At 43.7% G+C, this 25639-nt stretch overlaps 2 protein-coding genes across 2 annotated transcripts; one reads left to right on the top strand and one right to left on the bottom strand.

Annotated features, from left to right (window-relative positions):
- Positions 1-9352: 9352 nt before the first annotated feature.
- On the bottom strand, positions 9353-11982 carry LOC108926197 (CCAAT/enhancer-binding protein gamma-like). The gene is made up of 2 exons (XM_018738770.2): positions 11816-11982; positions 9353-10581 (listed from the first exon to the last, which is right to left on the bottom strand). The coding sequence occupies exon 2, from the start codon at positions 10445-10447 to the stop codon at positions 9956-9958; it is 492 nt and encodes a 163-aa protein (XP_018594286.1). The 5' UTR covers positions 10448-10581; positions 11816-11982; the 3' UTR covers positions 9353-9955.
- A 1857-nt stretch (positions 11983-13839) lies between these two features.
- Positions 13840-16494, top strand: LOC108926260 (CCAAT/enhancer-binding protein alpha-like). The gene has a single exon (XM_018738848.2). It carries the CDS (start codon positions 14093-14095, stop codon positions 15029-15031), a length of 939 nt encoding a protein of 312 aa, XP_018594364.1. The 5' UTR covers positions 13840-14092; the 3' UTR covers positions 15032-16494.
- Positions 16495-25639: the final 9145 nt, after the last annotated feature.

Below are 25639 nucleotides of genomic sequence, written 5' to 3'. Positions count from 1 at the left end.
AGAAAACAAGATATTTGAACCGGGGCGGAAAGAAAATGAGAAGATTACGTTGGAAAGAAGCATAACAATAAGAAACACTTTCCAAATGTGCGGCGTTTAGTGGTTTTCAGAGCCAACACCACTGAAGCAGAAGTTTCTGGACTAAAATCCTTGCTCCGCCTGAGCAAGGTACAGTACCTACCCTGACCTGATGAAGAGCCAGAGTACCCTGCCCGGTGAAAGTCACAACTGCCAGACGGCTCTCCGAGTCTCTCGGACAGCACAGTTGGCACAGCGAGTAACCCTGCTGTCTCACAGTGCCTGGCCGTGCCAAGAGGACATGGGTCCTGCCCTTACTCAGTCTGGGTGGGGTTCACATGTTCTCCCCGTGTCTGTGTGGGTTTCCTCCACAAGCCGAAAGACATCCTGTTTAGGTGGGTTTTTGGCTCTGAAGTGACCCATAATGCAAGAGAGAGAAAGCGTGCTTTGCTGTTAGACTGATGAGTCAATCATTAGAAGCAGCGTCTTTGGCATTATAAGTCACCTCGGGTAAGTAAGGTGTGGGCTGATACTATTACATGATGTTTACTGGCTGCTGCTTTGGAGAAAAGCATCTGCTAAATGAATAAACAAGAAGTTACCTCGGAGAAAGGCAGCAGCTTAATCAATAAATGTTGCGCCCCAGTGCCTTTTATACTGCCGTATGTTGCATAACGTGATCTTTTAAACCTTGATACGATAATAATGCGCCACATGGCTGCATGGTGACTCAGATCATATGAGGCCTGAAAGCCTGGCAGCGCACTTTACCGAAACTGTATCCAGCTGTGAGATGCTTTGCTGGTTAATCAATGAAATAACAATAACAAATATTAGATGGTCAAAAAAAAAAAAATGACCAATGACTCCGCAGAAGTCATATTGCGTATCTGAACCGTAAATCGGTTCCTGTGTGAAACTGTCTCATTTCTTCATTTCCCAGGGAAAAGTGATATGACAGCAGATTACTTAGTGGGGCATTGTTGCCTTCCAGTGAAATATCAGCGAAGAATGTTAGGAGGAACCCCCAATTCTTTGGAGACCAGTAACTCTCCTTAATTGCCTTTGACTGACAACTTTCGTATATTTCACACATTTTGTCACACAGCTGCTTACTCTGGCCGTGGCGTACGAGCTGTAACCTATTGAGTGACGTACGGCGCAGGGGAGCCGAACCTGCGAACACAGGCTAGACAAGTGATGAGCTCAGAGTCGCAGAGGCTCGCTCAGCTGGAGGAGATTTCACTCGCTGGGTTGCTCAACGTGAAGAGCTTTCCGGCACTTTCTTCCACACTTGAGCTTAGCCATGTGGCAGCATGGGCCGCGGTCCAGCCACACAAACCATCATCAGGTCTCTTCTTTGAAACACTGCTATTACAGAAGCCCTGCAGATGACCAAGTTGGGCAGTCCGAGCACATAGTACGAAGCAAATGAGGTGAAGTTATAATAATGGACTGTGGCGCATATCTTTTGACGTCAAACGGCAAGGAAAGCCAGTGCTGTCGAGGGCAGGCCGTGCTCATCTGCGAATCGCGTGGTGTTTCCTGCGCTCGGATGCACGAAAGAAACGAATTCACTAACTGATGTTACTCGGTGTTTGTTGGAGAATATTGTTCACTTGCCGGTGTCACTGACTTCAAAGGTCAAGTTCAAGTGAGGCCTTAAATATACAGTTTGTATTTGCTAAAGGTGTGTGCCAATAAAATGCAGCTGATGAAAAATGTTAAACTGATGTTGAGGAAAGGCTGAAATTAATCATGAATTTCTTCATAATTAATAAAGCAAAATGAAATGTCTGTAAATGTATTATTATTCACTGATACAAATGAAATTAATGTTTTAACCACATCTGTTTCTGTACATCTGACTTTTCAGACAACACAGGCCATTCAATGTAAAATAAGTTAAACATCCAAGGATGAAAAATTATGACTTAAAGACTCACCCTGACAGTTTCTTGTGAAATATTAAATAAATCATAATGCATTCTTTGATGCATTATAACATTGCTGTCAGCTGAACTACAGATAACTTTTGCATTTCTCATCAGTTTTCAGTCAGATAAATTTAGATGGATGTCAGAATGAATTACCACGTCCCCAATAATCGTAATGAGCTTGATTGTTTGCAGGCGTTTGGAAAATGTTTAGATTAATCAAAATACGGTTGTCTTATATACAGTCCAGTAATCATGAAGTTAACTGTAAATTCTGAATTTAAGTTTGACATGGCTTTACACATCTCCTTCACCAGAAGTGGATTTTCAACACCTGTATGTTCGACAGGTTATATCGGTTATATACAGTGCGTTTAGTTTGCAACGTGAAAGAACAGACGTCTCTGTTTAGATGGAATAAATCTCCAAAGTATAGGGGTCAACAACACTGCATGCATGTGAAACTGTGCTTAGGGTGGGGGCTGCTTCCCTGACTTCATCGTAGGGAAGGTATTTCCAAACTGTTTGCTGCTCTCATACAATAAACTTGGAATGGCATTATGATTTCTGACTGTGTTTACAGAAATGTCGAAGTTGAATCGCTCCCTTGAGAGGCAAAGCGCAGTATAGCCAAGAACAAAACTAAAGGAGAGCGAAGCAGGTTACGGTCATGACCCTGATGTGTACAAAAGTGTCAGCTCTCTGAAAAATAAGGCTTCTGAGCTCTTCTGCCATATGAGACATGCATCTACTGAAGTGAGGATTAAATTTTGTATTAAGTTTAATAATAAAAAAAGGACAGTGATGTTTTGGACAAGTGTCCCTTAAAAGTGAAATGACTGCAGTAGGATGGAGTCCAGCTGCACTGATGCCCTTCCCAGACTGACACCACATCTGGCCATGAGCACCAGGTGCGGCTTTTGAAGGCCATCGACTGTTCAGAGAGAGAGAGACTGGACACCGGAGTAACCTGGTGGAGTTGTTTGTCCCAGTTTGTGATACAGAGTTGTGTTCTACTGTGTGATGTGGCTCGGCTGAGTTTGTGGTTCTACTCGATTTACGCAGTTTTGAATTTTGACAGCAGACGGTGGGAATAAAAACTACTGAAAGTCCAGCCATAAACACCCCATGCCTGGTCACTCTGAGAACGTAACACACCCTGGTGTGTCATAATCACCCACGAAATGATTTGAAAAGCTGCATTTTTTAAGTCTTCATTCAGGAACTGTGACTTACATATTTAATATTGTAGAAGCAATTGAGAGAAATAGATAGATACATTGTTTACTTTCTCTAAACTGACTGGGGCCTTGACTGATGGCACCTTACTGCTAATCTCTCCAATTATTTTCAGAACACACACTACTACATCTATTTTTACATTTATTTATTTAGCAGATGCTTTTCTCCAAAGTGACTTCCAACAAACTCCATGTAGTGTTACCAGCCCACACACCTTATTCAGCGAGGTGACTTACACTGCTAGATACACTACTTACAATGGGTCACTCATCTATACATCAGTGGGACACACTATGGGTGAACCTGAACAGCATGTCTTTGGACTGTGGGAGGAAACCAGAGCACCCGGAGGAAACCCACGCAGACACGGGGAGAACATGCAAACGACACACAGACTGAGCAGGTATCCAACCCGCATCTTCTCGCACCATCCAGGCGCTGTGAGACAGCAGTGCTACTCGCTGTGCCCCTGTGCCACTCAGATCTACCTATCTGTCTGTCTGTCAATCTACCTTTCCGTCTGTCTGTATGTAATCTCGGTCTTTGTCCAGGTCTGTGGATCAGCTCTCCTCAGCTGTACCAGGACTGAACTCACTGGCTTCTGTTTCTGTGTCTCATAGTGAGCTAGTGTGGCCAGTAGTGTAAGCCACGGTGACTCCCTGAGTCAGTGCCACTCTAATTTAAACCTTTTGCCTTCGCTCCTTTGAACAATAACTACTGAAGTCACACGACGTAGGAACATATCCAACTTTGGTGGCTGTAAGAGAAATCACTGTAACTCAGTTCCAGGTCAGCAGTAGTACTCCAGTCCAACTTCTCTTCTTCCCTGTAAGCCATCAAGTCTCGTCAGCCTTGAGTAAGGCTATGTCTGTACTGAGAGGTAGGCATTTTAATTAGAAATGTATAATTTGTTGGTTGTGAATGTTCAGTTGTTCCTTGCCAGTGTATTTCCATGTACTTTCATAGTCTGTACTGTTCTTTGATACTAAGTTTCCCAGTACGATTATATTTATAGTACAGTATTTTTACAGTATCTATTCCGACTGTTTTCCAGAAGGTAAACTTCATTCCTTAGTGACACCAGTGGTGACAATGAAAGCTTTGTTGGGAATCGGATGAAATAATGCCATAGCCATTTGACATGAGACATGCTTAAACAGATGTGGAATGTTATTCCTAATGGTATGTGTTGGACAGAACTTCCCCTAAAAGCATTTTACAGCATCTTTGGCTTGCAGCATGCTATGAAATTATTGTCATGATACCATACTTCACCAAGATTTCCAGAAAAAAACCTAAACTTCATCCCTGAAGACTCTTGTTCACCAGATTTGTTCATTTATGTTTTTCAGTCATTGCCTGTTCCTTTTTTTTTACCTCTGGCAGTGAGGAAATATAATGGATAAAGTATAACAGCTTCGAAAGAAACATTTTCAGCAGGCTTGCTTTGGTCTTCGTTCAGAAGGAAGATTTGTGTTTTTAATATAATATTTTAATATACATTGCTATCGCTTACTTTCACATGGAAAAAAATGTAAGCTTGTGACCTCATAACATCAGTAGTTTGTCTCACTAGTTTACCCGTTTTACTGAGAGAGGGTACTCCAGGTGGAGTACAGGTAATCCATCATTCCAGGCAAAGATGGGTAGAGTAGCCACAGTACTCAGCACAGTACTCCAGCAAAAGTACTAGAGCTTTCAAAAAATAATTACTCAAGCAAATGTAAAAGTGGTCATCCAAAAATTTAGTTGTGTAAAAGTAAAAAAAAAAAAAAAATTAGGTCAAAAAACTACTGAGATTGCTTTGATTTTATTTACTGTTATGAGCCTTTACTAATGTATATACAGTTTTAACTTCTCTTTTCAATAAATCAGATCATCTGGGAAAATAAAATTAGATATTATCAATTAGTCTAAACACAGAAACGAACTTGTACTACATTATCTGGTAAAAAAGTACTCTGTACCAGTTCTATGTGCTGCTACACATGTAGGGTACGCTGATTAAACAGTGGTGTTGGAGAAAAGCATCTGTTGAATGAATGTAGATATACAAATTAATACAAAAGAAATAAAAGACCACAATGTGCTGTTATGGGATTATTATAATTATTATTATTTTTATTATTATTATTATTAACCATAGTTTATCTGACCCCTTTGTTCACAGTGATTTACAGTGTTAGGTTTGTGTACTAAGGTACTTGCACTATTTTACCCATTTATACAACAGGATGACAGGTTAATTAGCGCAATCACGGTACCACAATGATAGCAAGGATTAAGTCTCATGTCCTTTGTGAGATAACCAACACAAACCTCTACATCACCTGGTGCCCCAGATGAAATTATTCATTTGCCGTTTAGCTGATGCCTTTACCCAAAGTGCTCTACAGCTTTTTACAAATTTAAACACCAGGGTATTTATATTACAGGGGTTCTGGTTAAAAGCCTCTACCTGAGTAAATGTGACTCATTATTATCGACCTCCGCTCCTGGGCTCAGCCATAACTTAGAAAGCTGCCTGTATATAGTTTGCTATCACAGGTTGCTCATGTAATTATGCTGACAGTTCTTGTTGAAGCTCACCAGCTATAAGAAAAGATCTTGCTGCCTTGGACATCCCACATGCAGCGCAGCCTCCAAGGAAAGAGCTAATATGATTCCGAGCTGCCCAGTCACAGTCCCTCTTCATCTTCACCTAAAAATAAACACATTGAGCAGCTGGCAGATTAATGGTTTCCCTCGGAAATAATTTTTCAAAAATCAATGAGAACATGTTTTTGGAAAGAGAACTGTTTCCCAATTCAGTGATGACTTCCAAATGGTACCTCTGTGTGTTGCCTTATCTGAACTACTTATTGAAAGTTAAGGTTCCTCGTTTCTGAGGTCCACTGGAACTGAAACTCCTGCACAGGGCTTTACGAGTGGGGCCACATAGAAAAGATTACAAAGAATATCATCTGAAAATATGTGCTCAATTATGACAACCACTGGGACCTTCATATTTGAAAGGTGTACAATAAAGAAATGAAGACATGTTTTCCAGATGTTCCTCAGCTTCAAGTTAAGGGCCAAACTCTTTAGGAGGACGTTTACTTTATACGTATCCTGGCATCGTAGCTGAAAAAAGGAACACTCGGAGCTGATTCATCACTCATTTTTATGTTTACAGTTTTTAGATGTTTTGATTTTGCCCGTATATTAAAAAATAATGCAACGAAAAAAGGACATAACAATTCATGACAGTATTATTTTTTTTTTCATGGACTGAAGTCAATTGATACTAAATCCCAGTAAACTCTACTGGCTATTGGCACTAATATAAAAATAAATTTAAAAAAAAAAAAAGAAAAAAAACATCAGTTTTTCATTCTGGTTTACTTTTTTGGTCCTGGTCGACAGTAAGAACAGTGCTTTTCTCTGAGCGCTGTTATACCAGTACAGACTTCCTCTGCTTACCGTGCTCATTCACTTCCAGAAAACATTTTTCACAAAAAACAGGAAAACTAAGACACTGAATGAGCAAGACCTCCCCCTGTTACCAAGAGATTTAATAGATCTAATTAAATATGTATGTTGCTTGTAATCAGTTCTGACACTTTTTAATGTAATTAAATACCGTGGCCCTCCTGGTATCACCCTAGGGACCTCTGGCTCGTCCCCTCCCATGCAACTGATCTCGACCTCGACTCTGCGACTTGTGTTTCGTGGCTCTTCATTAGACGCATTCCACTACGTATCGGAAAGAGGGGGCGCCGCGCTCCACTCCCCCAACTCCCTCTGCCATGCAGCTTCCTGAAACCCTGCCGACTCCAGCTCTTGAAGGCCAAACCCATTTTCACTGTCCCTGTGCTGCGTGCTTAATGTTCATGAGCCGTTCAGGAAACGATCACTTAGTTTTGGTTGTTAGTGAATAATTGTTTTTTGTGGACAGTAGGGCCAGCGCAGAAACATTGGCAGTGGATACTGGATCGCTGCTAGATAGGATTAATTTAACACACTGTTATAGCCATAGGCAGCAAGGTAAAACAGCAGGCAGAGTAGGTACTTCACACCAGCTAGGCTGCACACTAGGTTGTAGGTTCACATCCTCTTCAGTCTGTGCAGTTTGTATGTTCTCCCCGTGTCCATGTGGGTTTTCTTCAGATGCTCTGGTTTCTTCACACTGTCGAAAGACATGTTTCAGGTGGACTGATGATTTTAAAGTGCCCATGGTCTTTGTGTATGCATCTGTCTGAGTGGCATCCCATGCAAGGTGTACCACCTAGCCTAGTACAGTTTTCCCAGCACGGGCTCCAAACCCCTGCAACCATGTTTTAGGATAAGTGTCTACTGATACTGAGTGAGTACTCTATTACCCCTTGTCAGTTTGCAGATTCTTGTCCTCTAACCCAATTGCCAACATTTTCATGACATCCCATCTACATAGCGGTTTCTCACAATGGTAAAATAGAAATGCACTGCATAAATTCTTCAGAACATCTGAATTCCTAAGTGTTTTATACTTTATGTTGTATCTGTTGGTTTAGTCCATTTTGTTTCAGCAGCACATGTACTAAGGTGTCTGCAAAATTTTATTGCAATCCTCTTGACTTATCAGTCAAATACCATTTTCAATTTTTAACCCAAACTGTGCTGTCTATTACTCTCTTCTCTTTATGGATCACATACTTTGTAATATTGTGCTCTCTTCTATTTACAGCTACTTAATGACTGTTTCTGTTCTAAGAACTTGTATATATTGAAGGAAATGTATTCTTAAGGTATCCGACTCATGTCAATTTGCTTTTCGCTATAAATAATAAGGTCACTCAATAAACAGCATGAAACCACTGCTTTTGCAGAGACTTTTATTGCAATTAAGAATGTACCAAACCATATATTGTCTGGTAGAAGATAAAGCAAGTCACAACAAATTGAAAAATGCTGCCCAGCAACATTTGTACTTAAAGCAAAATGTCTATCAATTCAGAAGAAATGTCTATATAAAACTTCTCATCACCACAATTTTCTAACAATTTTCTATCCGTAATCTCTGTGTTAACTGGAGCAATTTACTCGATTCAAACTCTAACATGGAAACAGGTCTAATGCTTTTTTTTTAAAATGCAATTCATCACAATTCTGTTATGAGGTTTCCAAATAATCTAAGAGAAGCAAGAGAAGTAGAAAAAGGGCAAATTACAAGTAGACAAGAGATCTTCCTTGACAGGTTTTCTAAAAGCCAAGGTTTGGCATGACTGCCGAACTTGATGTAAATGTATTTTTAAGAATTGTAGTAGTTCCTCTAAGACAGTTTTAGAAATACACAATATTTTTCCCCAGAAGGAAACTGATCTAATATCGAGGTAATTCTACAGTAAGCATGGATTATCCATGAAGCCCTGTTGTAGTATGCAAAAAATAAGTGGACACTTCTTGGGTTTTCACTTTGCAATAGACTATGGCCATTTTCCTGTTCTACCTACACCAAATGTTAGAAGTAAGTGTTACATCCACGAAGTAGGGATACTGCGCTACTCTGCTTTATCTCCAGACTACTCGATGCCTTAACTGATTTCACAGCCTTCTTTAATGCCTGAATGAAGTCTAGGATTCCAATTGATGTGAAGCATGTGTCCCGGACATGTGGACACACGTACCCTGCTCTTTCTTTCTTTTTCTTTAAAAAGAAGTTCTGGACCATAAACCTGTAGAACAGGCCCTGGCCAACGCTGGTCCTCAAGGGCCAGAGGGCGTGCCGCTTTCCTCCGAACCGCAGCTCTGGTAAATGCTTTATGGACAGCATTATTTGGACAGTAACTCACATCACCCGGTGTTTGGGGTGTCGATGACATTACGTACTGATTGAAACGAGCAGCACTCTGGCCCTCAAGGAGGTGTGATGACCAGACCTGCCACGGAAAGTCCTCCTGCGAATCTCAGCTGTTAAGTACAGCAGCACAACGAGGCGCGTTGCACATCACAACACTATCACTTCAGCTCCAAAAGTTCAAACTAGCTTTAACACCCAAGTTGTGAGAACATATGCACAAAAACAAGCTTACAAAATATACAGACACATTCAAACGGTATTCTGTGCTGCTCCTTAAACTTGGACAGCCCGCACAGAAAATAATTATTTTCTATATTAACCACACACTAAGTATATATAGAAATGCATCCATGTTATCTATTTTGTAAGCAGCGGCTAAATATAATTTTGAGACTTTATCTGATGCGAAAAAGGAAAATAAAAAGTTAGAAATGGGATATGACTAACTCCAAGACCATCAAGTCATTACTGAAATTCCCTCGCCAGAAGTAAGCGTGTAAATACAAACTTACACAAAACCACACCTACTGTAGCCAAACGACAAAACAAGCATGCTGGAATACAACTACACATAATCCACTCAGCTAACAGTAATAAAAAAAAAGGATCAAAGCATTGCAAAACTTGTGTTGAAACTGTTTTGAGACAAACAGAAAATAAATGTATGTTCTGAGTTTAACATAAATCCTACTATAAATACAGAACACATTTCTTGCCAAACATTAAATCAGTGTTTTTAATCAGTCGTAATATGAAACAAATACTCAGACAGTCCATCATCTGAATGAAACTTTTTTGATAATTCAACATGAAAAAATGAGTAAATCGGGCATTAACCTGCCTTAAATGGCTTGCAAAATCTCAAAACAAATGTGAATGCGCAAAGAGGACACAACGGTGCTGAAACCAGTGACAGTCAGGATACCGCTAGGGGGCGCTCTCATTGGTGGCTGTTCTTGTTATTGTTGTTGTTGTTGTTGTTGTTGTTGTTGCCGCTGTTGTTGTTGTTGTTGCTGGGTGCCTCGGCGCCCTGAGGCTGCACGTTGTCGGCGAGGTTGTGCGCATGCTCCAGGAACAGGTCCTTCAGGACACTCAGCTCCTTGCTGAGCAGCTTGATCTTGGCCTCAAGCCGCTCGTTCTCCTCCTTGAGCTCGTTGACGCGCTGCTGCGTGTCCTGCGCCTTCTGCTTGCTGCGCATGCGGCTCTTCTTCACTGCCAGGTTGTTGCGCTCGCGCCGCTGGCGATACTCTTCGCTCTCCTTGTCTGTTATGGTCTTCTTCATCTTGCTAGGGGGTATGGCCTTTCCTCCTCCACCGGGGCTCACGGGCACCAGCTGGGGCACCTGCTGCAGTCCGCTGCCGTGCGCCTGGGTCTGGATCACACTCACGCCGTTCTGGTCTGTGTTGGGCTTCTGCTGCGACGGTTTGCTCATTTGGGCCCGGTACCTGCCACTGTCCTCTCGCTCCGGTATCTCACGGGTCTGGCTGCAGAACACGGCGGAGCTGGAGAGTATCGGTTATCGCAGGTCAACTCCTCGGGGGGCAAAATAATCACAGCCAGAGCAACCTGAGAAAAGCAGAAACAAAGGTGCAGATCAAGTTGACAAAGTTACCTAAACCGCTCATAAGGGACGTGGAATACGCTGCTCCCTCGCAGCGCAAATCAAACTTCACAAAGCAAAACTCCGAAGACAATAACGTCGCTTTACTCCGGAGCATCTTACGCTGGCATACACATTGATACAGCGGGGTGAGTGCCCGGTTCAGCCTCAGTGCCTTGATCAAGGCTCCGACAGCAGGAAGTGGAATTCGAACCCGGGTCCAAAGGCGGTAATCTCTACCCGCTCAGCCACCTCCCTCATACTCATCTGTATGAGTACCTACAGGCGGTAATAAATTATTAAATCACAACCCTAAAAAGGCCTAAAATTTTACACACTCACAAAAAATGTACCTTGGAATCGCTTGATGAGTAACATCTCTTTATATAACATTAAGCATGTTTCTCGATTTCGGTTTTCTTCATTCGTTACAGTGGCTCAGATGCCATTTAGGGCTTCCACGATGAAACAGGGATGTGAAAAGTGCACGTGCGCAGACCTCGGGCACCGAGCACCCACCGCAGGGCTAGAGATGGTGGGGGGCGGGGGGTAGCCTGGCCCGCGGACGGCATGGTGATAGCGGTTGCGATGGGCATGGCACGGGGAGCCTGTGCGCTCATGCGCTATTTCCACTCGAATGACTGGCGCTCCTGTTGCCCCGGGTTGCATCATCGCGCGCGTCGTTTCCATGCCGCGGCACGAGAGCGGCTCCACATCGAGGCAACAACACACTCGCCACACACACACACATGCCATATGTGGGAGAATAACCGTCCGACAACTACTGAGAGCGATCGGGACCCGTGTCGCCCCGTTTGATCCCCGATCCCAGCAATTCCTCCTGGGCGCTTGGCTCTCATCGCGTCTATTTATTCCGCGAAGCCACGCCCACTGCCTCTTCTTCTCGAGCTCCGAGTCAATAGATCAACCGCGTTCGCGTTACGATGTGGCCATCAGTACGTAACGTCGTATACAGATAATGGCATCGTGAGCTACATGCTTACGTGTGTATATAAAATCGTATATCCCGAAATAGTCTTTCCGGGACAAGATTGGTTTGAATGCTAAACAAAAGAAGAGCGCCGTCGTCGCCTAGTAAACCGACAAGTAGACACGATCGTGGAGGCTGGAGGAGCTACCGACGCGAAACTAGCCATAATTTCACTGTAAATAGTAACTCTTAAAGCATCCACGACTCACCTTATATCTGTCGATCCAAAAGATCGTCCATCGGAGTTGGGGGAGTTGGTCTTTTCAGCAGAAACGCAGCTTTTCGCTCTTTGTCTCCGCGGCTTCTCTCGCGGAGTATTGCGAAATCATGTTTACAGTGGACGGAAACGGTCGGCCGAGCCGCTGGGGCCACGTCACACGAGATGATGCAATTCCCGGTATTACTGACAGAGCGACCAGCGAATAGGATGCGGGGATAGAGCGCTAGAGGCGGGACTAGTCTGACTTCGCCTTCTAATTCGTCTGCAAGTTGTCAAACGCTCCAGTTACGGAATGCGGAGCTCCTCGAGAGGTTGATGCCTTTACTGAAAGTGTTAGCGCGTCCCCATTATGTTTAACGTATTCAAGTGAAATATGTTTTATCTAAATGAAATGCCGATCAAATATACTCAATGAAATATATTTGTGGGGCAGCAGGTGGCGTAGTGGTCAGAGGGGTTGCCTTGCAGTCAAATGACCCAAGTGTAAACCCACTGCGTTTAGTTGCACTAGACACATACCCCAAAAATAGCCAACTGTATAAATAAATAAATACATCATTTCAACTACACTGTAAGCTGGTTTGGAGGAAAGCGACAAGTAAATGAATAAATGTTGCAATTAAATTACATTTTCTGTACACGACCTCAATCACTTTCGTTCGGGCAGTTATAATATACAGTCCCGTATCACTGAAAGGTCATATTTTAATTATCTATAAAAATTAAAGTGTTTACTTCATCTTTATAAAAAATTGCAACCGAGGACTTTTAGAAGCGCATGTGAAGAAATCCCCTGCCCAGAAGGAGGTATTTAGTGGTATGTCAGTGCAGTATGATGTTGGGGAGGTCCTGCCTGAAGCTGCTGGACAACAGAGGGAGCTCCCGACTCGAGGCTCTGTGGACTGTGGCATGGAGTGTGATGAGCAGTGTGTGCGGTGTCGCGTGGGGCAGCTTGTTGTGTGTTGTGTGATGAGCAGTGTGTGCGGTGTCGCGTGAGGCAGGGTGTGTGCAGTGTGGAGTGTGATGAGCAGTGTGTGCGTTGACCTTTCTACACTCAACCCTTTAGGATCTCAGGACTCTGTAATCTTTTTATTATACACGCACACTCAACACACTGTTAATATGTGAGAATAATTTCCACAATGAACATTTCAATTCTTCAGTGCATAACTTGCCGAATTAGATGCTCCACAAATAGGACGACCGAAAAATAGGTCTCATCAACTTTGGTTCATTGTGGCAGAAATAATAATACAGATTAAGTGAATGAAAGTGTATAAACAATATTTTCCCGTTCTAAACCAACAGGGAGCTGATTTTGTGGCGGTAAAACAGCTTATTGAGCTGCGTTAATGTCCGGGAAAAAACGGAGCAGGAAAATTTAAAATTGGTCATTTTACCGCGATTACATATATGTATTAATCAATGCGTCGGAACCTGCCACATTCCAGATATTTTTATTAAAATGTTTCTATCGTATGTAGCGTAATATCTTCATCGGAAGCACACATCTGCTACATCCTTACAGCGCCCATACAGTAAATATAATGTTATACGCGGCGATACGTTAGGCTCCCGAAAGAAATTATCTTCATCATGATGGAACGACTAGAACTAGAAGCGTCATGTTTTACTTGGTCGTTAAGTAAAATTTAATCACGTTGTTGTAATTTTCTGAGTAACAGCATACGAATGTGTATATATATGTTTAAAAAAAAGCAAACGCAATTTTCCTTGAAACCTCAGCACAATCGTGACATGTAGTGAATATGATTTTAATTCACATTACATTTTCTTTTCGTTTTGTGTTACACTGCTCGCGTGATACAGATACAAAGTCGCTTTTCAGCAGTCCGCGCATACAGTACATTGAAGTGATACAGTAATGTAAAAATACAGCAGCGGTGTGGAGACCTGTTGAACGGGCAGGCACTAGGACCCGGGACCTTCGGTCCCCAATGGTCGCTCTGTGTGAGTATATAAGGAGTTCCAACTTAGGACAGGAGTACTGGAGCTCAGGAGCACTGGGAAGTAAGTGGAGCTCGCTTGCGAAGCCTCGCCCTTCTTCTCAGCAGAGCAGCACATCTGGACTGTCACTGCGTAGAGTACGGCGTGAGAACATCTGCACCTGGCTTCTGTTTCTGTCTTCCCCATCCAGCTCGAGTCGTGCAGCTGCCCGACTGTCTGTCTGTCTGTCTCCGTTACTCCGACCACGCTGGATTCCCGCTGCTCTTCACCACCATGCCTGCCCGGTTTTAGGTACTCCATGGAGCAGCAGAACTTCTACGAGGTCGCCTCACGGCCCCTGATGACTTGTCTACCGCAGAGCCAGCAAAGTTCCTTCTGCTACGCGGGAGACCTGAGCGACATCTGCGAGAACGAGAGCTCGGTGGACATCAGCGCGTACATCGACCCCGCTCAGTTCAACGACGAGTTCCTGGCGGACTTGTTCCACAACAGTCCCAAGCACGACAAGGTCAAGCTGGCCGCCGGCGACTACGAGTACGTGCACTCGGCCGGCGGCGGCGCTCACCGGGCCGGCCAGCAGGTGTACGGCGGCATGGCCACCTACATGGACGCAGCCAAGGTCGAGCCCCTCTATGAGAATTACTCCGCCACGCGAATGCGGCCCGTGGCGATAAAGCAGGAACCCCGAGAGGAGGACGAGGCGAGCCCGTCGTCGGTGTCACCCGTTTACCACCACGCGCACCACCACCACCACCTCCACCACCACCCGCAGCACATGACGCACCTGCAGTACCAGATCGCGCACTGCGCGCAGACCGCTGTGCATCTGCAGCCCGGGCACCCGACGCCCCCTCCGACCCCGGTGCCGAGTCCTCATCATCATCATCATCATCAGCAGCAGCAGCAGCAGAGCAGCCTGCCTGCGGGAGCCGTGAAGACGGCGGGAGGCAGCGACCGAAGCAAGTCCAAGAAGTCCATCGACAAGAGCAGCAGCGAGTACCGCCTGCGCAGGGAGCGCAACAACGTGGCGGTGAGGAAGAGCCGAGACAAGGCCAAGATGCGCAACATGGAGACGCAGCAGAAGGTGATCGAGCTGACAACGGACAACGAGAGGCTCCGAAAGCGGGTGGAGCATCTCAGCAGGGAGCTGGAGACGCTGAGGGGCATCTTCAGGCAGCTTCCAGAGGACTCTTTCGTGAAGTCCATGGACGCGCAGCTGTGCGTAAAAATGAACTGAACGTTACGTGCGGGAGCTTGGGCGCGCATGGCTCCACAGAGTAGTTTGTGCTGGATCTTCTCTGTACACCCGACACACCAGACCGCTGGACTGCGTTTTCGCACGAACCCTGGGCAGCTGAGGTGTTCACCTATGTGCCTTTTTTTTGTACAATAAGCTCTTCCCTCTTCCCTCCTCTCCCCCACGCGTGTAGACAGTGGACAGTGGGCTGCTTCGTGCCTTAAAGCCAAAATAAGCGCATGCATGATTCTTATTTTTTTTTTTTTTTTTACTTGTTTTGTGTAAGGCAAGAAATATAGGTGTAGCCACCAATAGGTTATAATTCGCCTTTTTTAAAAAAAATTTATTGCTCGCGGCCTATTTATCAGTTTTCTTGCTAAAAGTCTGAATCTGAAACCTCTCCAAATGTATCGAACTTCTTCTGCGCAAGAAGCGCGTAGCCACGCTGTCGTCGCACCTGCGATCGGTCCCCCTGTCACCCCGGGAGCGCAGCGTCCCCCCCCCTCCCCCAACCTCAGCGAACGGAAATCAAACGCGGGATGCGTTAAATAAATCAAAAGCCAAAGGATCAGAAGAGGATCGCGGTGCTGCGGCGTGGAAATCCGCTTGTCCTCCAGCTCTTTCCTTGTAACGTTACAAATGCGCTGCGCTCCAGCGCGTCTCGTTTAGGGTTCGGTTCGGGTTTGTTCGGCAGAACCGCCTTAACGCTTGATATATATGTACAGTAGTGTGATTTACATAGCAACTGGTGCCTCGATCTCATCACCCTGATGCCTTTTCGTTATGATCCCACTAGAGGTGTTTAAATCACTGGTTTTGCAGTGAAACCCAGTCCAAGGCCGTGGCCCGTCAATGTGTTATTGTTACGCTCCAACAGCCGCTGGAATTCAGCTGCCTTTTGACTTTTTCAGTTACCACTGGCAGAATACAGTGACCTGGAAAATAAGAAAAAGGAAGCACTTTGCTCTTAAAAAAGAAAAAGAAAACAAAACAAAAAAAAAAAAACTGTTCAAAATGTAAGACTGATGTTCTGAATACCTTTGAATTTTGAATAAAACGTATATGATGAACGCAAAAATAAAATGTTACATACGATGCAAAACTTTATATATTTTATATGTGTGTGTTAATCACTCAGTTGTGAAACTGCGAATCTGGTTGTTGTGGTGCATTTCCACCGTTGTCATGATTTTAACTTATTATTGCGAAGTGAAGATTATAAGTTGAAACTGTAAATAATAAACATTTGTTTAACAGCATATAAACACTGGCACAGATGGACATGTTCCTCCACCTCAAGCAAACTTCGAAAAAATACCTGTAAATTCCAAAGAGAAACAGCATTTTACATAAGAAAATGGTGCAGTGTTTCTGGCGGACTTATAGAAGAGGCAAAGGGTCAGAAAGACATGTTGGGTTTAAAAGCAAATAAAAAGAAACACCCACACTATTGTCAACCGGCCTGTTTTATGAAGCGGTATGCAGCGTGTTTGATGTCAAGTGCAAAATCAACAACTGTAGGTCGTGAACTTCACCGACTTGAGAAAATGACAGTAAATATTTGTGTACGTTAGTTTCACTGTAGGGATTTGCACCATTTCAGACCTGGGATCTTTACCCACCCCCTTTAACCACCTAGATACCCCATGCTTGGTCAGGTGGGTACTGATTTGCTTCTCTTCTACATTACAGAAGGTGATAATTCATTACACTGCGATAAATAACGTCATATAAACTTACACGAAATGCCAAGGCAGTGGTGTTTCCATTTTTAAAAAAACATTGAGAGCACATTTTTCTAAATGGCTGTAATGTGCTGTACCTGACAGCCAGTAGCTGTAGGCCACCGTGGAGCAAGTCTTAGGGAAGTAGTGGCGATTAACAAGTGGTTCGGGTGCCACATTAATTAAGGACGCAAGCAGGGAGGTTATGTAAGTGGGTGGTACAAAGTGTTTTTGGAAATCAGATTAACAAACAATCTTAAGATCGGGTTAATGATGTTCTCACTGCTACTACACTTTTGGGAAACTCACCTTAGGAGGGTTCACACAGGCTATGCCTTTTTAACAGTCCTTTATAACAAAAACCTCCTATATCAGCTCAAAATCACTGTACTGGAATGGTGTTCTAGTCGATAGTAGGCATTTGTGCCACCTTGAACAAAGATTGCATCAGGCAATCAATGGAGCGATGGAGGCGTTTGTTGATAAATGGTGCAGTGCTTGTACTGAGACTATGAAAATATAGCAACACTATATAGAGTGTGTACTGATGCTGTCTTCCATTGTTTTTGAAAGTACACGAAAGTTTACTTATTTTCTGAAAAAAAAAATTAGGATCAAAAAGGAAATTATTCCAACTGATGTTGAAAGGAACAGGTCTGCTGCTGTTTTTTTGAATTTTTGAATCACATTTTGCAGAATAACATATAATAGTGTTTTATACACAGGTCAAAAAGTAAAGCACCCGCTGTCTCATGGATTCAAGCCAAGAAACTTGGATGCGATGCACAAAATGTATTGTTTGTGCTTTTAATGGGGCGAACAACTGTTTCTTTATCTGAGATCCATGAACCACACCGTCTTTCACTCGTTTGCACATAATCGGTGAACACATGAATAGTGTTATTCATCATTTCATGAATTGAAGATGATGTGAGGAAAGTAAGTTCTTGAGAATGAGAAATATACCCTGGGATGGGACACTTTTTTCTTTGAGGAAAGGGCAAGACCCAGCCAGAGGCAATCACTGCTGCTCGTGTACACACATTGGCTGAAGCTGCTTGTCCTGAGCAGGGTTGCGGTGAGCCAGAGCCTAACCTGGCAGCACAGGGCAGGGGGCTGGTGGGGAGGGGACACACCCAGGACAGGACACCAGCCCGTTGCAAGGCACCCCAGGCCAGACTCAAACCCCAGACCCACCAGAGAGCAGAACCCAGCCAAGCCCCCTGCACCACTGCTCACCCCAGCTCCTTGTGCACTTCCAGCTTATTGTGTCCACAGGTGATGGATGGGCTGGGGGTCCCCCATGCTTCATGCCTGCTACTTCTAAACTAAACTAAACAGTAATAATCATATTGCTGACTGCCACAGAACAAGAAATATGTAAATAAAAACATATCTCACGTATTTTATAATCTTTTTGCCTGGTATCAGTTTAGATCTGGTATTGACTTGCTACCATCATAGATCCAAAATCATTCACTCCAGACAACTGATCAACTGAGCTTTTTCGGTTAAATTAACACATCAGTACATAATTTACTGAGATAACTTAAGTTACCTAAAATTACTTATGTGTTTGATGGTGTCTAGAGACAGTAATGTATAAACATATATGTTCTGTAGTCAATATACTCTATGTTTAAGTATATGTGTATATATAATGTATATATAATCATAACCATATTTTGAAGTAACTAAAGTTACTTAAGTAATTTCAGTAGCAACATTTACAGGAGTTCCATAAGGATTAAGTCAGTTAATTTTAGCTCAATGATGTACTCAGTTTTTTGTTGTGAAAAATACCAAAGGGATTTATATCCAAATTTACTGTTTTACTGGGGTCAGATGAAGTACAGTCATCAGAAATTTGAAATCTCGTTTGGTGCTGTGCTTGCAGTCATGTGCAAGTCAAATGTTGACATGATTTGGACTTAAAATATGTATTAGTTCTTTAGTTCTTCATTGCATAGACAGAGTGAAATACTATGTCTAGGAAAAGCAAAAACAGCTGCAAGGTTATAATACAAAATTTTAAGAGGAGACTTTTTTTTTGCACTGTGTGTTTTGCTTTTAGTTTTCTTCGATTTACATTTATTTATTTAGCAAACACTTTTGTCCAAAGCAACTTGGAATGAACTCTATGTAGTGTTATCAGCCCACACACCATATTCACCAATGTGATTTACACTGCTAGATACACTACTTACACTGGGTCACTCATCCATACATCAGTGGAACACGCACACTTTTTCCTCTCTCTTTCACTCTTTCACTATGAGTGAACCTGAACAGCATGTCTTTGGATTGTGGGAAGAAACCAGAGCACCCAGACGAAACCCATGCAGACATGAGGAGAACATGCAAACTTCATACAGACTGAGCGGGTATAAAACCCATGTCCTCTTGCACCACCCAGGCGCTGTGAGACAGCAGCGCTACTTGCTGTGCCACCATGAGCTCTGTAAAGAGATACTACAGTAAAGAGAGACTATTCATTCTCAAACTTTCATGTGGGTGTTTTGAGTACAGCACAACAACTGAAGATCAGGTCAGTAGTTCCAGGTTTAAAATATGTGATTTTTACTGTACTGATTGTTACTGTGGTTCATAGGGTAAAGGCTTATGTGAAGATACCACAATGTGATTTTAACCTGTACATGTATTTAAATGAACACATCGCCTTATTTCTGGTGATACCTGGTGACACAGACAGGTCATGCCGAAGTCCAGAGATCACATTCTTTTTTCTTATGGATTTATTTGCACATAAGCACCCAAACTGCCATAAATAAATATGACCGTTAAGTCAGTTTACGGTCCGTATTTACTGCATGAGACATGCAGGAGCACTGTGGCACTGTGTAGTTGTTCAAGTCCTCTTTACAATTATTCATTTAGCAGATACTTCCCTCCAAAGCAACCTACAATGAACTTTTTAGCTGACACCTTTCTATCCACAGTGATTTACAGTGCTAGATACGCTACCTGCAGTCAGTCACTTATCTATACACTAGAGTAACACACACCCTATGGGCAATTTCAGTCACCAATTCACCGGAAGCATATGCCTTCAGAATCTGGGAGGAAACCTGAGTACCTAGAGGAGATCTATGGGGAGAATATGCAAACTCCACGCAAACTGAGCTGGGAACAAACCTACGTTCTCTCACATTCCCCCCGGTGCGGTGAGACGGCAGCACTACTCGCCGCGCCTCCGTCGCACCGCAGCAAAATTACATAAAGAGGCTTATAGTGCACCTGAGACGTCACTTCCATTCATTGGCACATCTGACACCACGTCAGCAGAAAGTTGCGTGTGAAAAATCACGCTGATTTTAAATCAGGTGTAGAAAAATAGTTTTCAGTTTCTCTTTGCTTTTATAGCTGATTACAGTGAGTGACACTTGTGAGAAGAGCCACACATTGACGTTTTCTCTGTTCATGTCAGCTGACCTGCTCTACCTTATTTACTCACCTTTTTTTCCAGTGTTGGGATGTTATCTCTTATCACATTCACACTTTAGACGAATTAAATGTAAACACTAACGTTTCCTTAAGTTCTCTCCGTAACTAACGCACTTCACAGTATTTTTATTTATTTTTTTTTTAACTAAGAGTCAGAAATGTTCAATGTAAATTCTCCTACTCGGTATTTCATTGTCACACAGCCGTCACGACTGCGTTGGTGCCCAGTTCTGTTTGATCTCCTTAACTGATGGGTTTCTGGGAATTTCTTGTGTTTTCAAAAACAATGAAAGGGAAAAAATGAAACGAATCAAGAAGAATATCTCGATTAAATGCTGTGGGGCTTGTAGCAGCTTTTCTGTTTTGTTTTCTTTTTAGTGGCAAAACAGCAGGCTTTATTGCTCACCCAGATATGAAGCATCAAAAAGGACTGATAGGATCTCTCTTTGCAAATGACAGATCCCTAATGCGGCTGCTTTGCTGTGACGCATAGCGCTGCACTTATGCTCACTTTTATGCTGGGCCACATTGAAGCCACGCTCCGGCACATTTTGGGATGAATGCTCGAATGAGCGTGCCCCGTCTCCTGGTATGGCTTTTGAGGCGAGAACCTGCAAAACGCCCACCAACAAGACGCCACTTGCCCAGCTGGCCACCCTACAGCTCCTACTCTGCTGTACACTACCTACAGCCAGCCACTCATCTGTACACTAGAGCAACACACACTATGGGCGGTTTTAGAGTTACCAGTTCACCTTTTAACACGTGTCTTCATACTGTGGAAGGAAACCTGAGCACCCGGGGTTCATCTTTCGACAAGTAATGCATGAGCATAACCACATGATTGTCCAATTTGTCACTTCTGCAGAGCTATTATGAGTATAACTTCATCTTCTTGCTGCTGCAACACACTGCTTTGAGTTTTGCTTCTGCAGCAGTGGAAGGGTGTAGGATAAACAGACCAAACTCTCCTCTCTGTGGTCTTCCTGGACATGTTGAAGGGTTAGGGTTAGTGTTACCATGTGATACTGTGGTAACTACTGATGATCGTGACAGCTGTAGGAAGGCATGGCGAGCAGCTGCTTCATCACAAGCTCCACAAAGTCTCCATGAAAGGAAGCAGGGAGAGGTCAAGTGAAAACACAGAGCTGTGAGCAGTAAAACGGTGTAAAACTTCTGAGCAGCCAACTACTGGTGTACTAGCAGTGTAAAGTGGGGACAGCTGGGAGCGCAGTGGTTAGGGCTGCTGCCTTTGGATCCAAAGGTTGCTGATTTGATCCCCACCTCTGGCTGTAGTACCCTTGAACAAGGTCATGTCATGTGCCATCAACTCGGGTTCGAGTCTTGGTGACTTGATAGACCAGTTTATTAAAAAGGGCTCGGTTTTGTGCTAGTCATGAACAAGGTACTTACCCTAAATTGCTCCAGTTAAAATTACCCAGCTGTATAATGGGTGAATAATTGTAAGCTTGTGATGACTATAACCTTAACATCGTAAGTTGCTTTGGAGAAAATCGTCAGCTAAATGAATATGTAAACTCATAGAGCTGTAAATTTCCGATGGTTCTACATGGCGCTGATATAACATGCATTACTTGGGTGGCTCACATGTTACAACAAACAGCAAAATAATGCTTCCATGCACTAAACGTATTGTAGTGACTCATGTTAGTGTGCATTTAGGCGGGAAGATTTGCTTATTGCAAATAGTTGAATTGTGGGTAAACTGTGAATAGAGGGTTCAACCACGAAGACAATTTATGGGGAAACTAATGGGGTTGACTGTGTTTGTCAATGTGTCAGAGAGACTTGGGGGGTGGTGTTAAGTAGGCTAGGAAGGTTGGCTAGAAGCATAGGTCTTGAAGGAAAGAGGGTTCTTGGACCAAGAGTGTTATTTCCCTGTGTGCTGGTGTTTAAACAAATATTAAACTCTGAGCTGTGATTGCTGTCTGTACATCATTCTTTGCTCTTTCTAAACCCACAGCACTGTGTGCCACTGTATGCAAGTTGGTCTGTCACTGTGTAGTACCTGAAACAAAATTTTAAAGGTTATGTTAAAGAAGGCGACATGCTGGTGGAACACAGTGACCCAGAGCTTCTCCCTCACAGTCTGTGTGTGTGTCATTGCCCAGCCTTAGGTTCAAGCACTATCCTCACATTAACACAGTGAGAGAAGTCAGTATTCTACAGGTCCAGCATGAATCTGCTCTACACTAGGGGATTCAAACTGATAGCTACCAGTGAGACATTCCACTGCATCTCTGATTTGGTGTGAAAGAAAGGAAAAACTGTTCTTGTCCTGCTTGTCTGTGAAGAGACTATTTGCTGCGGAGGAAGTTCGGTGTCCAAGGACCGGAGTCGCTGGTGTTTATGGTCCGACTCACGACACGACAACACCCAGTGGCACTCAGCCCATCACTGGAAGAATACCATCAGCAGACACACCCTCCTCTTTACAGTACTTTTAGCTCATTCTCCATAAACCTTGTTTAAAAGGCCTTTCTTGGCTGCCCTCACTGGTTCTTTGGTCTCAGGGGCTTGGCGTCGCAGTGGGAGGGGCCAGTCGTAATGACAGGTGTGATGTTTGCGTAGGGAGGTGGGGTCTTCCAATCAACAGCCAGTGCTTCTCGCCCCTGGTCTTAAAGGTTAAAGGTTCAAGGAATACTTAAATGGTGTCAGCCCAAAGATTTAAGAGCTGCATGCAAGATTTATGCTTGTGGGCACACATTTTGTCTCACTATGGGCTCGCAATTCAGTTTGGCTTCTGACTTCTCTGATCATGAGGCCACAGAGTGGCAGCAGGACCTCCAATAGCTGTTCTCACAGGTGAAGCTGCACTCAAGAGGTCCAAAAGGCCACGGAGGAGCAAGGCTGCCTGAGGTACACTGTAACACAGTGATTTTCCCAAAACGGAGGGACCTTCCCGCTGCCCCCACAGCCCACGCCTCATGAGGCTCCTTTCTCATTGAATGAAAGTTTCCATATGGAGAACGGAGCAAACTGCTGTTGCACAGCGAGCGAAAAAAAGCTCAGAAAAAGCCCTGTCCTCAGGTCACGCCATCAGTTCACGCTTACTTCATTTCCTTCTGCTCTGTTTGTCACAGTCCCGCATGTACAAGATGTGTTCATGTGTTTTTTACATATTTCAAGAGCTGTAGGACCCACATGCCAGAAGAAGCTCTGTAGCTTCCAAATGAAGCGAAAGTGAACTTTAATGTCAACTAAGGCGTCACACGTAGCAACTCATTGCAGAAGCTTATGAGAAGAATCCAGCCATTTCCTATATGCAGCATCTGAAAGTTATAAGATACAAGTTAGCACACGTGCGTGTGTTTATACAGGACATTCTGTTACACTGTTTGGCACTGTGCCTTTTATTAAAGATCAAGCAACCCTGATAGTGCAATCTACTTCTTTTCATTTGCACGACTTCCCTACATTGAACTGTTGCATCTTGATATCGATCCAAGTGGAATCCAAGAAATCGAATATTCAGATTTTGAAAGATCAACTGAAAAAAGTCAGCCGCATCTCGTTTGGTAAGTCATCTTTCAAGACCGTTTTCCATGATATAAACCATTTTACCAAGAAAGACAATGGAGCACTATCTGGGAGTGTTTTGGTTTTTTGCTTTTGGCTTCGACTGTCCATGTGATGAGCTCCAGCGTAATGAAATGGATGTGCTTTGTTTTGCCTAGTTAGTACATTTGTATGTTAGCGGATCCATTAGGCTCGCAGTGATTGATGGTATTGTTATAAGCCAGCGAGGTTTTGGAAGACGGCACTATTGTTTCAACTCTTGGCAAAGCATTTGAAAGAGAGGAAAAAGGGAGGGGAAAAGTGCAGGGATTATGAAACAAAACACTCATTTTCGAGCAAGCTCAAGTTTTCTCTAGAGCTGTCCTTGCATTTTTTTAAGTGTGTAAATTCTCCGCGTTGTTTCTCTTTTGGGGCCGTCGGAGAGGGTGGGTTTCAGTGACATCTTCAGCCGTGTCCCACATGATCCCCGAACATAGGGCCCGTGACCGCCAGCAGCCTGCGTTTATAGGGGCCGCAGAAAGCCAGGGTTGCAGGCTGGTCCCTCACAGCACTGGCAGTTTCTACACATAAATACATGGTGCAATGTACTTATTGAGGACCATTATTCTCTCTCAGTACACTCGTGGAAACAAACCACAATATGTTCAATGTATGCATATATAAAATGTTCTTCTTGCTGGAATCTGCAATTTAAGAAGAAAAACGATGCCTTAAAAGCACTTGTGGTGCTTTGGTGTCCACAAAACATACCAAGAGGTTTTAGATGAACCTGGGAAAGTAGCGGCCAAAAAGTCAACATGAGCTCCACATATTTCAATTACTTTTTCAGATTTGTGCTTCAGTTTTATTTCATGCTTTACTGACTCATTATGTGGCGTGATTATATTACAACGATTTCATAACAGCATTATTATATTTTAACAGGGAGCTTTATTGTGTTCTGTTAGCTAAAAGCCCTGCTGTTTACAGTCTAACTGAACCCTAGAACTGGATTTGTAGGGTTGCTTACTGTACAAAACTCCTAATTCTCCTCTGCGGTCTTCACAAAGTGTTACAAAATTTTTACTGGGCTAACACCAAACACATTTTCTCTGCAAACATTTTCTTTTTCTTCTTTCCTTCTATCCTGTATTGGTGATGACTGCTCGTGGTACAGTGAGAGTACTTTACCACCTTTCTACACCACTTACTCTGGTCTTGTGCTGTGGCATTGCTTCAGACTCTGTGCTTATCGTCATCTCAGGCACATGGACACCGCTGGTGAGGAAGAGGAAACAGCATGTTCTCAGCTTGCCCTCTTTCCTCATTTCAGTGGGACAATTAAGGCTTGATGTGTAAAATATGTTATGCCTAGCTGGGGACAAATAACTTTCTCGATCCAGAAAAAGCTCCTGGTGGACTTGTCTTTTCCTTTCTGTGGTCAGGCAGGCATTTTTTTCTGCTCTCAACTGTTCTGGGTTCCTTCCCAGCATCTGCATGGGGAAAGCATAAATATTCCATGAACAAACAAAGCAGGACAAACACAGAAGGTCGTGCGTGGACAACGGATCCAGTAGAAGCTACTGTCCTCAACCGGAGCGCTCCTGGTGTTCCTGTCACACTAAATATCTACTGTGCACATGCATTTACCCAGCTCTCCTCCTTCGTGGTCTTTCTGCAAATTAATGAGCATCTGTTGTCCAGAATGAAGGTGTAGTGGTGCAGCGGGTTTGGCCTGTGCCTGCTCTCTGGTTGGTCTGGGGTTCGAGTCCTGCTTGGGGTGCCTTGTGATGGACTGGCATTCTGTCCTGGGTGTGTTCCTTCTCCCTCCAGCCCTGTGCCCCGTGTTGCCAGGTTAGGCTCTGGTTTGCTGTGACCCCCCCCACCCGGGACATGCTGT

The sequence above is a fragment of the Scleropages formosus genome, chromosome 7, assembly GCF_900964775.1.
Source record: "Scleropages formosus chromosome 7, fSclFor1.1, whole genome shotgun sequence".
Taxonomy (NCBI): Eukaryota; Metazoa; Chordata; class Actinopteri; order Osteoglossiformes; family Osteoglossidae; genus Scleropages; species Scleropages formosus.
This window is presented reverse-complemented; position numbering and strand designations above follow the sequence as displayed.

Coding starts and splice junctions, on each gene's coding strand:
- LOC108926197 (XM_018738770.2), bottom strand. CDS start 10,447: ATGAGCAAACCGTCGCAGCAGAAGCCCAACACAGACCAGAACGGCGTG.
- LOC108926260 (XM_018738848.2), top strand. CDS start 14,093: ATGGAGCAGCAGAACTTCTACGAGGTCGCCTCACGGCCCCTGATGACT.